At 30.3% G+C, this 17,510-nt stretch overlaps 2 protein-coding genes across 3 annotated transcripts; one reads left to right on the forward strand and one right to left on the reverse strand.

The window, feature by feature from the left end:
- Window positions 1-1,314: 1,314 nt before the first annotated feature.
- Fmr1 (synaptic functional regulator FMR1) lies at window positions 1,315-6,565 on the reverse strand. 2 transcript variants are annotated; one of them, XM_070649529.1, is made up of 9 exons: window positions 6,419-6,565; window positions 5,991-6,043; window positions 5,307-5,861; window positions 4,826-4,882; window positions 4,324-4,471; window positions 3,980-4,261; window positions 3,461-3,917; window positions 3,277-3,354; window positions 1,315-3,204 (listed from the first exon to the last, which is right to left on the reverse strand). In XM_070649529.1, the coding sequence occupies exons 1-9, from the start codon at window positions 6,461-6,463 to the stop codon at window positions 2,879-2,881; spliced, it is 2,001 nt and encodes a 666-aa protein (XP_070505630.1). In that variant the 5' UTR covers window positions 6,464-6,565; the 3' UTR covers window positions 1,315-2,878. The 2 variants fall into 2 exon arrangements, with proteins under 2 accessions (XP_070505630.1, XP_070505631.1); XM_070649530.1 differs by lacking the exon at window positions 4,826-4,882 and having other exon boundaries at window positions 6,419-6,564.
- A 2,362-nt stretch (window positions 6,566-8,927) lies between these two features.
- On the forward strand, window positions 8,928-16,463 carry LOC139097630 (uncharacterized). Its single transcript, XM_070649523.1, has 4 exons — window positions 8,928-9,225; window positions 12,173-12,571; window positions 15,218-15,305; window positions 16,009-16,463. Exons 1-4 carry the CDS (start codon window positions 9,129-9,131, stop codon window positions 16,202-16,204), a joined length of 780 nt encoding a protein of 259 aa, XP_070505624.1. The 5' UTR covers window positions 8,928-9,128; the 3' UTR covers window positions 16,205-16,463.
- Window positions 16,464-17,510: the final 1,047 nt, after the last annotated feature.

Below are 17,510 nucleotides of genomic sequence, written 5' to 3' on the forward strand. Positions count from 1 at the left end.
ATCCTTTCTTAATTAATCTTGGATGTAATGTGTATTATTTCTGACTGCTTATTAATATTTTTTCATATTTTATCTATCTTTCTAATGCAGTATTAAGTTATTTATCATTAAATTTTCACACAACACCACATTCTTAAGATTGACATACAAAGATGAAGGGTGAAAATTCTGTTTTTTTTTTATCTCAGTCATTCACAAATGATGTAAAAAAACTAGCCCTAACAGACAGAGACCGCTTTTGTGGAGCCTAACAGGCCTAGCAGACAAAGACCAAGTGGTCTATCTGTATCATGGATGCATACTCTTTGTCTGTTAGGGTAGAGTTTTCAATTCCGGTATTGACTTTTATGGAATAGTCCATAATAGTGACAGATCTTAGTCACTTTTGCTTTTACCCAGAAAAGTTCTGTGGCACCTCCTTATAAGCAACATTGAAAAAGTCCCTTAATGTGACGTCATAAGTGAATGACCTACTGTAATTCATGGTTGTTATTTATTTATTTTGTCAATGACCTGATTTATCTGTTAATGTATCCCAATTTTCAAATCTGCCTCATATAATCATTCATAAAATTCTTATGTATGACCTTTTTAGTTTTTGCCAGTTCTTTTTTTCACGAAAATTTACTTCCAAAATTATTCTATTCGTGACTTTTTTCCGATTTTTTAGAGTTCTGAATGAGAAGAATATTAAGCTTTTCTAAAAAGTTTTCTTCTTAATTTTCTCTGATGTCTGTGCGTCAAACTTTGGAAAAAGAAATCGAAAAATGACGTCTAAATCAATGTCTACGAGAAAGGACATTAATCGCTTAATCGATGATTCGATTCAATCACTCAATCAATAATCCAGATTGACTTCACGTCATATAAGTGTTGTCCGAGCTTATTGTGCCACGCCACACCTTAGTGATAAGCCACAGTCAAAACCACACACAGTATGCGATTAATGACACTTCCGAAAAAAATCGACGACACACAATTTGGACAACACTGATTTGTAAAGAAGAAATCTTGTTTACAAAAGCTTTCATCATCCTCTCATTTGATGCGTAGATTTTCTTACAATATGTAATGTCTAATTATTATTTTATGATAAATCTAGGAGCAATAATTTTCAATAAAGTTTCATCTTCATTTAAAAGTTGTTGCACCTTCTGATAAACTAAAAATTAAATAAAGATAAATTTATGAGAACAAAAATTCCTTTAAAAATTTGACGTTTATTGCTATCGATTCAATGTCTAGATTCTAATGATCTTTGTGTCGAATATTAAACAAAAAATAAATAAATTTCGACCAAAAAAAAAGAGAAAATTTATGTTGCAGAATCTTTTTATTTTTAAATTCAGCTTTTAATTTTTTTTCCAGACTTTTCTTTTTAAATCGCTTCCAAATCTCTTAAAAGTTGAAATTTATAGCTCTTCAATGTATCTTCCATATATTTAGAATAAATTCATAATCATCATTATCATTATTTTTAAATAAAAAAACTAATCTAAAGTACACATTCATTTAATATGTTGATTATTTCATCATTTGTTGAAATTTTCAATTTCATAATTTTTTTTTACTTTTCCTTCATATCTTTCTCATTTTGTTGTGAAATCTTACAATAATTATGTAGCATTTTCCCTTTCATATATAATTATTTATGCATTTGCATATATATATCATCATCGTCATGTATTCTTATTCTTTCTATTAATATTTATCATATTCATATCGTGTGAATCACGAGAGACTTTGCGTTAGTTTTTCTTATTACTTTCGTCAACAAAAAAAAAGTATTGAAAAAGGACAATGATCCTATCAGACCTGTTCTATTGTCTGTTCAAATTAATTCCGATTGATAAACATAGTTTTAGTTTTCAGTTTTTTTTTTTTTTTTTGTAATAAATTTAAATATTGAATAAATTATATAACTAAGGCATGAAAGATTTTCAACCTAGTTTTTCTACCTTAAATCGTTTATGATTCAAGATTAATGAAATAAATGTTTTATGTCGATTAAACCTGATGTGAAAATCATGAATCATGATTAACAGTTTTCTACGTTTGAAATCAAAACGAAGTTGTGACTAACTTCATTTTGTATTAATTAAAGTTATAAAACCGTTATATATGCACAGATAATGAAAGTAATGTTTGATGTAGATTTTAGATACATTTTCTTCTTTTTTTGTTGAAAATCATTTTTTATACAGTTTCACTTCATTTTGTATAGTTTCATAAAGTTAGTATATGATTATAGAATGGTGGGAACAAAATATAGAGACAAAAAAAAAAATATGAGAAATTTAAGTTTAAATGAATTATTTTCCTAGAATGACAAAATATTTTTAATTATTATTATGTATGGATGTGAAGCAGGGACAAAAAAATATCGAAAAAAATGTTCAATGAAATATCTTATCAAGTCACGGCCAAAATAATAAAGAAGGTAATTGTAATCTTAAATTTTAAGGTAATAATAATTTACATCAGAATATATGGCCGGTAATCTGCTTTCTTCTTAAGCTTTCTCGTTTTATGTTTAAAGTAATGAACAAGAAAAAATAAAGCTTTTTAAAAGAAGAATCGTAATATTTAGAAATATGAGAAAATAAAGTTATAAATGGATCACATGAATGCGGTCATGTTTAAAGGACAATATTTTTTTTCTTTTTTTTTTGGATAGTTAATTTGTTATTCATCATTTATCAAAAACATTTCATGGAAAATTCTTCAATAAGATTTTGCAGTATTTTTTTTAATCGTCATCCTTCATTTGCTTGTTATCGATCTAAAAAAACACCCGAAGAGGAACACACATAAGCCGAAGTCAATTTATCAATAGTAAAAGTGTAAAGATCATTCGCTAAGTTCTGATACAATCAGTTTATGATGATCCATTAACAAGTTTTTCACTTCCATGCTTATCGTTAGTAGTTAAATTTGAAGGTTTTTTGTTCCTTATTCCACCACCAACACGATTAGTACGTTCGCGTTGTGGCTTGGGTGGACCATTCGATGATGTATTTGAACTACTATTATTAGTGTTGCCCGCTGTCGTTGTTTGTTGTTGTTGTTGTTGCTGCTGCTGTTGTGATGAGTTCGGCGATTGAGCTGTCGTTTTCTCATTAGCATTGACATCCACTGTAGAAGATTGATTTGCATTGGTACTACTTGTATTATTTACTGCACTGTTACTATAGTTTCCATTTGCTAAAATAGAAAGAAAAAAAATTAATCAAATGATTTCATTTCATCAATTTTTAAAATTAAATATATGCTTACTCGAATGCGTTGGATTTTTAGTACTATTATTATTGCGTCGGCGACGTCGGTTTGTGTTTTCATTGGACGATTGACTCTCTAGAAAAATGTTTGGATAGATTAAATTTAATGATTTATTTCATATGTGTAGACCGTCTAAAGCGAATTTTTAATTAGAAATAAAAAAGAAGACAAAATATGTTACCTCTATCAACAGAACTACCGTCACGAAGTTGTTGATCATCTTTTGCAGTAGATCCTCCTCGTCGTCTTAATAAATCGCCTTTACCACCGCCTGGCTTATGTGAGAAATTGCCACCTCGACCAGAACTACGTGCATTCCCTTGATATTTTCCGCTATTACTGTAACTTCCGCCTCGATGATATTCTTCTTCCGTTTCATCACCAGTTCCTCGATCGTTTCGTCGATTACTATATCTTGGATTTCCACCGCTAGTCATGCTATTTCTTCCACGATTTGATCCACCACGACCACCACGATTTGAGCCGCGATTAGAACGCGACGAATCATATTCAGTACTATATGCTCGGTCAGAGCGACGCGATGTTGGAAAGCTTTGCATCGATCCCATATTGGAGCCTTGTATAGCACGCAATTGTTGGTCAATTTCCTGTTTCTCTTGACGTAATTGTTCAACTTCCTAAGGTAACAAAAGAAATGATTAAATTGCTGAATAAATAAGTAAATTGCGCATTAACTTACTTTAAGATGACCAAGATGATACTCGAGAAGAATTTTTGCATTTCCAATACTTTCAATGGTGCCAACAAATACAAATGGTACTTGTCCTTCTTCGCGAGGTGTTGAAGGTTCTGGCTCGTTATCTCCTTCAATTTTAACACGCACTACACCAGATTTGTCCACAATTTCCTGAATGATTCGACCATTCTTGCCAATCACTTTTCCTACAAGATTGCGTGGTACGTGCACAGACTCTTCTCCATATTCCAACATTGATCGTGCTTTGCTAACTGCTTCTGCGGTCTAAAATTCAATAAATAATTAATTAAACTAGTTACAATTTAAACCTTATCGCCATAACTCACCTCTCCAGTGATTTTAAATGTGCAGGTAGTTTCCTCTAATTCGATATTGGTGATTCCTTCAAGTTTACGAGCATATTGAATATTAGTACCGTGAGCACCAATCGCAAGTCCCATCAGATCTTCACGCACTTGAAATTCATCCGAAAACCTAAGTATAATCAATTAAAAGAATAATGACAAAAGTTTTATAATTTAGCGATAGATGAATCTACTCTTTCTGTTTACTACAAGACTCAATACACAAACATATCAAAAGATGACGAAATAAGAAGAAATCAAATGTATTCTTACACCTGATCATTTTCTGTATTCTTATTAATTTTTTAGTAGTATTATTTAAAGGATTTTTTGAACGGAGAAATGAAGTTTGGAAGGAAATGTGATTAACATTAGAACATAAAAAATTAAAACTACATAACACAGAACAAATGATAATAACAAAACAAACAACAAAATTATGATAGAAAAATAAGTTGCAGCATTCGCATACATGCAATCGTACCTTACACGTCCACTGTATTCATTCTTGCCACTACGATGTATTGTGGAAGATGTTGTACTGTGAGAATAATGGGTTAGATACAGAATAATTCGACATTTTTCTTCGATTTTAATTTTTTTTTACTTTACTTTTTGTTAATTATTTTTAAAGGATGTGTGATGGAAAAATGATAAAGGAATATGAAGGATTGACAAGTTTTGTTAGTGCTAGTACCTAAACAGATTGCATGAAATCATAAAAACAGCGAGAACTGGAAGTTGATTTCGTTAAGAACTAAAGCAATAGCATGAATGATTAAATGAGTCATCAGATATTACTTAATTGGATTAAACAGTTCTCGAGTAGATAGCTAAGCAGCAAATCCAGAATAAGTTTTACAAAAATAAAGCACTAAGCATGCAGGATTGAAGCAAGGAAGGATTGGTTGTTTTTGTCAATAGTTCATAAGGTAATAAGAATAGTAGGAATATATTTTACTTACCCTCCAGTGATTAGCAACTTTGTTGATTCTAACTGGCGGGCTGCTTCTTCTGTTTTCTTTAACAAAAATGCTTTTTGTGTAAGATTGCGAAAATGCATATCGTGCATCATAAGAGCACGCTTATGACAAGCCTCAGAGCGTGACAACAACACAAGAACTCCTTTCTGTGCATCGTAGCGACAAAATCCAGCTCCAGATGACTTTTGAAACTCTTTATGAACACCCTCAACTTTGGCATATTCACGTAATTCCTCGGGCACTTGAATCTCAAAACGGAAGAATGTGGCATTATTAATTGTGCTATTGGGATTTTTGATTCGCAAGCGATCCTGTGATACAATTTCCGTATAACTATTATCCCATCCAAGATATTCAACTACAAAGAAATCCCCTTTCATCATTTTAATAGCTGCTGCCCACCATCCACATGCTTCACGTTCATTAGATCTCGAGAATACTTCCACTTCCATTCCTTCCACATAATTTGGCTGTGTTGAACATGTATCAGGTGGCAATCGAATTTGATTAAAAAGGAACTTTGACTCTGGTTGCCAACTATTTGTTGTTAGTTTTATATATTTCATAGAAAGAAAGAAAAATAATACAAATAATAATAATGATGGTTGTTGTTAGGATATAATTTTGTTATTTCTTTTAACGTCTGTAAATTAAGATCATACTTACTCATTTTCAAATGATACTAGGAGTCCATCTTCTAATGCATCAATCACCATGCCCTGTAAAGTATTTAGAAATAGATATTTATGTTAATAGTCAGGATCCAGAAACAAAAGAATGGAAAATGATGGGAAAATTCTATTTGCGACTTCATTGATTTTTTTTCATTTGCTATTTTTTACGATTATTTTTGAAGCAATTTCACCGATACTTTCATAGTTCCCTAATAATTGCTTTTCATGATTCACATAAGTTCAATGTAATGATAACAAAATTATAAAATCACAATATAGTGCAATAAAAATGAAGAAATCGTAAAAAATATGAAGACAAGAAAAAAAATTTTCGGTGAAAAAATGTGCTTCAAAAACTATGTAAATTGAATGAAATTTATGCGGAAATTACGATAAAACATTAATTAGATCATTACTTACCTTATACCAAGCACCATTTTCACCTAGAACCTCAATATTATACATATTTTAAAAATCTTTTCTCTTCGGTTTTGTTTTTTTCGCTGGTATACTATGATCTAAATTTGAAAAAATACAAGTTGTAAATGTCTCTATTTTTGCACGTAGCCAAAGCGCTTTTTATGAGTCAACAACTTTTTAGATCTAAAATCCTTCTCTATTATTCAATGATGATTTTTTGATTCATCTAACTGCTCTAATGTTTTCTCAAAAACTGACCATTTATTTGTTATTAATTGAAATTTTTATAATACACTTGCTTGGTTTCAAATGTTAGGAACATGATAAAATACCTGCAAGTTTACAAACATATGATTTAAGAAAGTTAAAAACAATTGTTAATAGTAGTTAATGAAGTGAATAGCTCAGTTTCTATTTTGCAACATTATAGAATTCAATAAATGACAGCCTGACAAATGATAAATTTATTTATTTCTTGAAAATTATGTTAAAAAGACGGCTGTTGCTATATTTAGGGGAAAACTTTACATTTTTTCAACGAAATTTCAAATTTTTGCAAACAAAAAGTAATTATTGGCAGTTACTCAATTAATTTTTATGTCTGATTATTGATATATCATTAACTAATTAAAATCAAATTTTATTAGCTGTTGAATAAATAATATATTCCTAATTTATTAAAATGGGCTATTCTGGGAACATTGTTACCGGCAATATAATGATGCCGATAACAGTCAAATTATAACTTTTGATTACGTTATATCATGAAGTTTAAGATTAAATAAATTTTAATTATGGAATAACAATTTAAAACCCTGAAAATGTTGTACCTCCCTAATCAGTTAAATATTTTACAATTTGCATATCATTAAAATTCTTTTATCGGAACTCATTTGATCTACCAATTTGTCACAAATCTCTTTTTCTTGATTTTACAACCTGATTATCAGTATTGAATTATTGGGTTTAATTGCATGTGAATCTTTGAGTTTTTCACTAACATTTTCCCGATCAATTCAAAATATGGGGAAAAGTGGGCATTATTTTTCCTTAAAATGGGTAAGCAGCTTTTAAACTGAATTTTGAATTTTATTATTCCGTTGGTCAGAACCTTTATTTAAAAATAAATTACTAATACATAATAGCTGATTTATAATACAAATATCTTGCCAAATTAATGAGTTTTCTTTCTAAAAAATATAATTGATTGTGTAGTTCCTTGTAAAATTCTTTAAAAGTCTACGGATGATGATTTTTACATCAGAGCCTCAGAAAAACTTTAAAAAATTTTGAGGAATGAAAAATTTGTAACAAAAATCATCATGAAGAGAGTTTCCAGACTCCATCAGAACCTTTGAACCCGCTTCTAAGTATTTCTCTACAACTCAAAAAGTTCCGAATTTTTTTTTTATCTTATTACCAATCATAACCTTTTAACGAGAAAATAGGACTCGATACATAGAAAATTCAATGACGGTAAATAAATTAGAGTTTCTTGGGAATATTAACATCTGTGTCATAGGACGGCTAATTAAAAAATAATAAAACGACATCGTGTATCTTACCACATCTTCTTTCCATCATTAAAGTTAAGGTTTTATTGCATAATCAACGAGCTATCAATTCTTAATGAACCATTTATTAGCCTGGCACATATAATTGAATTTCGTGCAAGATTTCATGCTAAATCATTCATCTGAATTAAGCTAAAATAACATTTATGCAATTAAATTTAATAATTGTTTCCTGCATTGATTTTAACTTGGATCAGGGCTCGAAGTAGACTTTAATTTTATATAAAGTCGAGTTGACTTTTCCATACAAAATTATAGTCGACTTCGAGTTCTGATTTCGATTAAATATCAAAATATTGATTCAGTTTGTAATTTTGGTAAGCTGGATATTTTTGGAGTGAGGAAAATTGAAAATCCTTTATGATGTTTTAAAAATAATTTGATATTTACCGACATTGGATGTCTATCAACAATAAAGATATAAATGTAAGCCTAAAAACATATTTATAGCTTACTGCAATTACAACACAATATCAAAAGCGAAGCCTAATGATAAAGCATGTTTGCAAAACTGACCACAATGCGAACTATGAAAATGCATTACATTTATTTGCGGTTTTACTGTTTTTGAAAGCAATGAAATGAAAATGTTCAAAATGAAAATGCTCACTTGTTGCGTACAGTTCGTATTTCCTGTTCATATAACTGAAATGGCCTATGGGAATATTAGTTATTCTAAAAAGGGTTAAAGTTTATCCCTGAGAAGAGTTTTTTATTGCAACACATTGACTTGTACATGCCGTGACAGTTATAATGAACATTTATTAGGATGAAATATCAAAGAAGCTTTTGAAAGCTTCTTAAAAGCGCATGCTTTTACATTTATGATTTTCGAAAAAAAATCTCACCGAGAGAGACTTTCGATGTATAAAGGCACAGTGTGAATAAGGATAATATTTCAGTTCATATCAACACTTTGACTTTAAAGGATCAATTTTAATCTCGCTGAAAGGCCAGAATTTATTTGACATATCAAAAAGGACCTTTTTAAATGGAAAAGTGAATTTTTTAATTGAAAACAGAGAGAAAATATATTTTTATATTTATATGAGACTTCCTATATGAGAGAAAAAGGATACAAAATTGTGACAGTGAAATAAATTGAAAAATACAAAAAAAAAAAAAATAGAATAAAAATGTTTTGGATTTTAAGGAGAACAGAAGCATTTCTCAATTCATTTAATAATAATCCATCAAAAAATATAACAAGGAATTACGAAAGAAGAAATTCAGGTGAATAATGGGACGGAACTCTTTAATTATTCAGATGAGAATATAAAAGAGATTAAATTTTAAATGTATGAGATCTCATAAAATCAATACCTTCGTGGATTTCAACAACGTAACTACTCAAAAGTTCCAGGAGTTACCGCAATCAAAAATTTATGTTGTGAACCTGCGGACATCAATTTGTGATGTTTAAAAAATCGAAAACTGAGGATTTTATGAATTTTTTTATAAGTCCATTGTTTGGAAGGTCATATGTTACTGTCTGTAACAAAATTTACATTATCTTGATCAAGTTCAAGATGGATTTTACTGAAATCCTTAAAAACCATTGTTGATTGACAGATCCAATCAATGAAAGGAACATTCAAAATGTTAAAAGATCAACCATGTCAATATTTTTTTTCCGTGTGAAGACACTTGAGCTTAATACACTTAAGATTAATTTATTAAATAAAAGGATATAACATAACAGAAAATGAAACTGTCTACTCAGATAAATATCATTCTACGTGCTTTGAAGTTTTGATTTCTTCAATGACACAATTCGTTCGCCTTCTTAAGTCTATTTGGAACTCAAGATATATAGATGTGTTCATATAAAAATTCGGTCGTTTTTAACGGTCAAAAATTTGAATTTTTTGTAAACACTAACACTATGAAAAAAAATTGGGTGTTTCTTTGGATAAATTTTTTCAAAATTTTCGACTTTGAATTAATTTTTCTAATAATCTGGTAATTTTATAGCTCCATTCTTTATATACACTTACGGGATTTGTGCAGATCTTTATTTCTGTACAATTACTTTTTACCGTCATGCTTTATTTAATTAAATATTTTAATTTTTATGCCGGTTTCTCGGAATCAAAATATCAAATTCCGACTTTCAACATGAATTTTATGCACTTTATTCTACTTGTCACTATGGTTGAGTTGATATTTCGAGTGTATTTCACCTAAAACTATCGTTTGTTGCTCTTTAAACGCTGCAAAAATCTTTAATTAAAGAGAAAAATTGAAATTTTAGTGATTCCGAGAAACTTTTTTCCTAATCCGTGAGAAAATTCGTTTTTTGATTTTATGTTTTTGCAGGAGTTATAGACTAACAATACAAAATAAAGACAGATTTAGATATAATAATTAATATTAGAACGAAATTAACAGTTAGTTAATTCGTTTAATAAGCTAAAGTAATGTTTTTTTATGAAGCAAATTTTGTAGTTTTTGAGACACGAATTAGACGAATTTGACTTATCCAGAGAATCACCCAATTGCTAAAATTTATAAAAATTTGATTTGCAAAATTTTCTACTTTTAGATGAGTTTAGTTAGTACAGAAGCATTGTAAATGCTTTATTATATGCTAATCTAACTGACTAAACCTCAAAATTAATGTATCTTTTTATATTTGTTTGAAAATTTTTGAATGTAATTTTACAATATTTTTCAAATGTTATTGTTTACATTAGTATACGAAATTCCGTATGGTCGAGTATGGTCGAGTATACTTTGTATGTACACATCTATATATCTTGTTGGAACTATATACTTCATTCAACCATAGTGATTTGTTGCTCAGAAAACAATAATAATAAATATCTATTATGTTGAAAGAAACTGTCAACTAGGTTACGATAAAAATCTATTTTCAAGCATTTGAGCTTTAAAATTTCTCAACCCTTACGTCGAGATTCAACCTTCTTTCTATCTAATTTCCATATGAATGCTTCGAATAATTAATTCTTTCTTTTTTCCTGACTCAAACGTTTGTCAAGTATTTGAGCATATTTGAGATATAGGGAAAGGTTTATGTTGATGACACAGAATCAACAGACATAATATGTAAATTATGTCAAATTGCTTTAATACATCCTCATTACCTGCAACAGAAATAAAATTTCTTAATCGTATACCTTAGACACAGCATCATGTATATTAATATTAATTAGATTTTATGATGATGGACATATAGGAAGAAGACAAACGATAAGAAAAGGTTAAATAAGATTAAATATCAAAGATATTGATAAGGGACAATTTTAACATTCATTGAGTCAAGTTTTCAACCTCTCTGACATGAAAGATGAAAATCTGCAGAAAATTTAAATAAATTATCATAAAATTAAAATTCAGCATAGCATGATATCAATCTTTCACTTACTAAGTGAATTATTTAGACATTATTATTCTCTTATGCGGATATCATATCCGTTGAAAGTTTAATAAATTATCGCTCATTTCTCATTTGTCTTCTCGTTTTCCTTCACTCGGCATTTAACATGCAAATATTCATGAAATGTGATTGAGCGGAAAAACAACATTTGGGACTTTCGACTTTAGTTGCAAAAATACATTTTCACAGTCCAATGCTGATCAGCTAAAAATATTTCTATACACAACAAGACGTTATTTTCTGCTGGTATTAATTAATCATTAAATCGTATATTTTTAGAACCTTTTTGCCAATCGCATCTTCAATAGCAAAATTAATATTTAAATCCAATTCATTACTTTAATTTTCAAAGAATCAAGCCTTTTGTTGTTGAGTAGATAAAATGACATTCAACTTTTATTAGCGTTTGGGGGTCTAGAGCAGTATGACACGCTTTATAGAAATTAAATGAATTCCATCCCGAGCGACACAAATGAAGAAGACTCTACCACGGAGATTTGATTTTTCCGCTAAAGCATAAAACTGAGCTTTAGAGAAGCTTCGTAGTAAGAAGAACTACGGCACTTTTAGGGCACTGCAGAAGTTGTTAATAAAAAGCTTCTAAATGTAGCACCAAATGGAGTTGTTTACAACTATTTGTTGTTAATAAAAGAGCTTTGACGTAGCCGTATGAGCTGCATAGTGTAGCCTTCTTCATTTATGTTCCTTGGAAACGAACGTTCTTAAACATTATGATAATTTTGTGAAAATCTATTTACTGATGATAAAAATAACTTGCAGATCGTAATAATTCATGGCTGAGATTTCGTTATGGAAGATTAAGTATGGATTCAGATGATCAAAATTCAAATAGAAAATGTGACAGTGATGATAATGTTTTAATGGAATATAAAATGAATATATCAGATGAAATTAATGACAATATGGACCATCATTATCTAAAAAATCAATATGTAGATGGAAATGGTAATCAAGTGAGTGAGAAAGGTCACATTCAAAATAATGATCATAATAAAATAGTGGAATGTAGTTGTATGGATAGAACAACTGCATCATCAATGATAACAACAAGTAATACAACGACAACAAAAAATTCAACCCATCCAAATGAGGATAATCAGATAAATGAAAAAATAATGAAGAAGTTGCAGTCTATGTCAATATCAGACGATGATTATGGTGAGTTTAATAATCACGCAATACTTAACTCTCATGGGAAGAACATGTTAATCTATTAGAATTAGTTGAATATGCGTGATTACACGATATACAGATTATGCGTACATTCCAATGTCTTGTTGATTTATGAGGCGGATAATACTTAACAATTTTTCACTTGCTATTATCATTAACAATATTGTTGACAAAAAATAACATATTGATTATGGTGCTTGATTTAATTAAATCATGTTAATTTAGGAGTTGTTCACTTATTACGTAAATGTCTTAGTGAGCAGGGGAAGATAGAACTCAAGTTTTTATTACGTCTCAATCAATGACGAGGAATGAGAAAATCGCGCCATCGTCACAAATTGAAAGGCGACGAAGCGACAGTAAAATTACAACCAAGTGGCAATCCCTTTGGTTGTTTTCGCGAAATGGCTTTATTTTAAGTCCTACTGCAGCCTCGTCCCCGTGGTGGCAGCATTTTAATATGTACCGATTGAATCGATTTACGTTACGTAATAAGTGAATGAACCCTTAGGTAGCTGAAGAATTTTTAATTAAATTATAAACCCATGCATACTGCGAAAAGTAAATTTTACAGTTTAATAACTTGAGCGTGCGTATAAACATGGTCTGATTTAATTTTTCTCCTTATAATATTTTCCACTTAAAATGACTTAGTACATCTACTTCATGTTCATGTGATGAAAAAAACAATAATTTAATTTGTCGCTTGAAATCCTTTACTCGTTGACGATTTCTCTTTCTCTCTCCTTCTATGATACTTATATCTTTTCTGTTTTCACAATACTCTTATACTTTGGAAATTATTTCATACACCTTCAATTGTTGTTTCTTTACTTGAATTTAAAGAGCTTTTATAATTTCACATGAACATGCTCAAGTCTTTGCACAGCTGACATAGAAAGGTTTTCATAAATGATGACATAAAATATTTTTGGCACTAAAGGTACTTGGATTGTATAAATGATATGTTGTTCCTAAAACTGTATTCATGTGTAGGTTGGTAGACAATGATGTTGGCTTTCTAAATTTACGCTTACGTTGAGACCATTGAGACAATAAAACGATTAAAATCTAAAAGCTAAATTTCACGTTCTTTATGTATAGAAAATGATATGGAAAGATACAAGCTGAATGAAATGGGGAAAAATTTCTAACTTTATTACCGAACAGCATAACCTCGAGCGGCATAATTTTCACCTTAAAAATGGTTCGAAATCAGCCGTCAAGATAACTTTGCTAGTAATGTCCAAGCGAATGCAGTGTGCTGTTGGGGAACTTATTCACTAGGGAACGGCTACGATGCCGTATTATTAGTTTGACGCAAACTTGTCCTGACGGCTGCGTGACAACTGATTTCATCTTATTTCTATGACAAAAAATTCACTGCCTCTCGGGATTCTTTGCTCCTTTATGCTTAATTTCATTCAGTGTCGCTTTACGTCAATTAACTTTAAGCTTTCTCTTGTAATTTTAGTTATTCAAAAGAGGGCTCTTATTAAGAGTGGTGGTAAGGATAAAATGAGAGCGAAAGTTTTTCTCTACAGCTGTTAGTAAAGCTAATCACTGAAGCAAAGAAGATATACAAAATAATTTTGAATACCACAGAAACCACCAGAAAGAGAAAACTTTTACTCAATACTTAAAAAACACCATAATCATGGTATCATCCTTTCTACAAAAGTCAATTGTGTGATGAAAGGAACAAAAAAAAATGTTCAAATGATTTTATCCTAAAAATTTCCCACTATAATGGAAGAAGCTTTTAGATCAACTTTTTGTTATAGAGAAGAAATAGGTTTAGCAACCGTAAATGATTATGAGTCAGTCTGAAACTGCTGACATAGACGCTTTTGCTTCTTTACTTTCTTTATTTGAAGCCGACGGCATTGGAAGATTGTTTATGTATTGCACATTGCTCAAAAGTTGCTGAAATACAGAAACATGACTGAGTTGCAATGTAACAGTCAAAACCAGTGGTGGGCAACCTGTAATTTTTCGTGACACAACTTGTTCGTTAACCTCCACTTGAAGCAAACACGATATAAAGTTCAAAGCATTTCAAAAATTCATCAAAAATTGACGGCACACAGATTGTCCACCACTGGTCAAAATGAATATGATAGAATGCGGAGCATAATTTTCTGTAAAATGGAATCAGCAATGAAGGCTGGAAAAAGATGCATAAAATAAGAAAATGATAAAACACCTCAACAACAGTGCCTTTTCGCACATTTTCTTCTATTTTTTTTTTTTTTTTATAAAACAGAAAGGAATTCAATCTTCTTTGTTCCTTCTCTTTTCAATTTCTCTATCAACATTCTAGTCTGCTTGCTGTCAATCACAAAGTATCATTTTCCAAGTCAATTGATTCTCATGATTGATTCACAAACAACGCACGCGGGTGCTTTTGGGCTCATCGCTGTTCATCACGTTTCTCTCCTTACTTTGAATTGACTTTTATCCCATCTCATTTTTTATTGTGTTAGTCTTCTTCATTCTTTTTCCATTTATGTTACGCGAATGCTAAATACATTTTCCTTTCTTTCCATTATATTGTCACATAGTTGTATGTAAGTCTACACAGTACACGTTTTTATTTTTTTTTTTCTCGTCTTCTTTATTTCTGTATAGATGAAAGCCTAACGTGCAACGTCTGTGATCGAGCATTTAAGTGTCACCGACAGTTAGCATCGCATCAACAGAAAAAAAGACATTTCGGGTAAGTGGAAATGAATAGCAGTAAAAATTGAATATAAATTATAAAGTCATAAATCATATCAATAGCATCCGATAAAATTATACAACGTGAGGTTGTATATCATATGATGAAAAGGACGAAAAATTTTTGCTCCTTTTTCACTTTAATTTTGTGTACACACTTTTCCTTAATGTATGGTTGTACAGTCAGAGTGTGTCAATAAATTATGTTAGATTGTAATGTATGTTCGTCCCAACATCGACCGTACATTGTGATTCAGGATGTTTTTATGTTCAACAGTGTCTTGTAGTGTTGATTTATAAAGCTAAAGTCTACAATGGTTCAATTGTAAATTATTAGACCAAATAAAATTTTTCTGCACCGCTTCTGATGGAGTAGCCTGTATTTTTTTTGAATACGGTCTTCAACGCACTACAAAGTTTGGTAATAAATCAAAAATATCCAAAAGTCTTCGTCTTATTTAAGCATAAAAATTTTGCGGATCTAACAGTATTAAGTTTGGCTTATGATGACTGTTGACAAGCAAGTCTGAGATTAGTGTCTGAAATATTATTTAAGAACAAAACTCATTTCCATCAAAACAAAAATTTTCACATAAAAAGCATAAATCACACATCAAAGTTTGTAAATCTCTTAGGATCTGGTTTATAGACATAAAAGCTTAATATTTTGTTCTGTCTTATCTCCCAAATTTTATATACAGATGTAACGCTTGTGACACTTTATTTCCATCATTGATGTTATTGGAGCACCACAAAGAGGAGTATGAGCATTGGAGTGATTCAGAAGAATACCACGGACCATGTTGTCGGCATAATAGAAGAGATGATTTTGAATATTCAGACACAGACTCATGTACAAGTGATGCAGAAAGTGAGGATTTAGAAAGACTCTTATAAACTTAGTAAATATTATAAGCAGAGTCATGTACATTTTACACACCTCCTACGCACATCTCATTGAATATTTATTTAGATACCTACTTTATTTCCTTTTCCATTCAATTTTGATCCAAAAATGTCTCGACATGATACACAATAATTTATTATTGAATCTCTGTAAACACTCTGCAATAATATTCATAAATGAAAAGCTAATAAAGAAAAAGATACAATATACAATGAGAATATTCTTGTTCCAAAATATGATGTACTTTAGGTATCTGGAAAAAAATTAAATTCAATGGAAAAAAATGAAATAAAAAATTGTTTTAATTCTATCATATGATTTGTTGCTGTGTGACGGGAACATTCAGGTTACCGAAAATAACTTTTTCAGAATACACCACCACTCCCAACCCTTTCTCCTCTATACTACATACATACATACTTCCTTACTTTTATTTAGCATATAGATCAACTGTGATCCATATCTTCTTTCAGTTGACGTCTAAAACTGGCTCTATCCAAGACAATATCAAGTCTCTAGCCAATACCAAGTGCTAAACTGTCTCTACCAACAGCTTCCTTCCTAGAAGTATAAGCTCTCTCCCCTATGCCTTAAATAATTCCCGAATAGTCCCAATGCGCTACGTAATTTCCAAACGTTCCCTGAATAACCAATTTTTACATTTTTTCAGGTACACAGTTATCTTGTTTGTTGATAGCTTTGGTGAAATATTTCGTTGTTATCCTTTGTGTATAATTTGATAAATGGTCATGAAAATGAAAAGATGTTACAAGGTATGTTTGGGTTTAGATATAAAAAATTTCAATTTAAAACGTGCAAGAATGGCTTGGTTAAAAGTCAAATTCCTAAAATTTGTAAAGTTTTATGGCTAAAATAGTTTTAATTGAATATTTGAACATGATTATCTTATCTTAGGTGAGATGAAATGTTTGTACGTGAATAATAATTTGGTTGTTTGTATAAAGCAATTATGTGAAGTCATGTGAGGCTCTGTTGGAATCATGGCTTGAAATAAATATCTCTCTGCAATTGTCTTCGTAAAACTCAAAGTTGTTAACATCCTACTGTCTTTCTATACTTAAAGATCCTTTCGTTTAAAAATAAAGTATCATGTTGTTTTTGCTGCCGCGTGCGTATTTTTTTCTTCAACATAAAGCAGAAATAAGAAGAAAAGTCACGGTTTAACACGCTTCGTATAGAAAATTTTAAGGCATAAAAATATGAAAATTTTATTGTTTTTAAAAATTTAATATAGAATGTTTGCATGACACAGCATGACATTTTAACGAGAGGAAT

Source organism: Chironomus tepperi, unplaced genomic scaffold, assembly GCF_022539635.2.
Source record: "Chironomus tepperi strain 1889 unplaced genomic scaffold, CSIRO-AGI_Ctep_v1 contig_425, whole genome shotgun sequence".
Lineage (NCBI taxonomy): Eukaryota > Metazoa > Arthropoda > Insecta > Diptera > Chironomidae > Chironomus > Chironomus tepperi.

Coding starts and splice junctions, on each gene's coding strand:
- LOC139097630 (XM_070649523.1), top strand. CDS start 9,129: ATGTTTTGGATTTTAAGGAGAACAGAAGCATTTCTCAATTCATTTAAT. Junction 12,572..15,217: donor AATATCAGACGATGATTATG/GTGAGTTTAATA, acceptor ATTTCTGTATAG/ATGAAAGCCTAACGTGCAAC. Junction 15,306..16,008: donor CAGAAAAAAAGACATTTCGG/GTAAGTGGAAAT, acceptor TTTTATATACAG/ATGTAACGCTTGTGACACTT.
- Fmr1 (XM_070649529.1), bottom strand. CDS start 6,463: ATGTATAATATTGAGGTTCTAGGTGAAAATGGTGCTTGGTATAAG. Junction 3,918..3,979: donor ATCATCTTGGTCATCTTAAA/GTAAGTTAATGC, acceptor TTGTTACCTTAG/GAAGTTGAACAATTACGTCA. Junction 3,355..3,460: donor CGGTAGTTCTGTTGATAGAG/GTAACATATTTT, acceptor ACATTTTTCTAG/AGAGTCAATCGTCCAATGAA.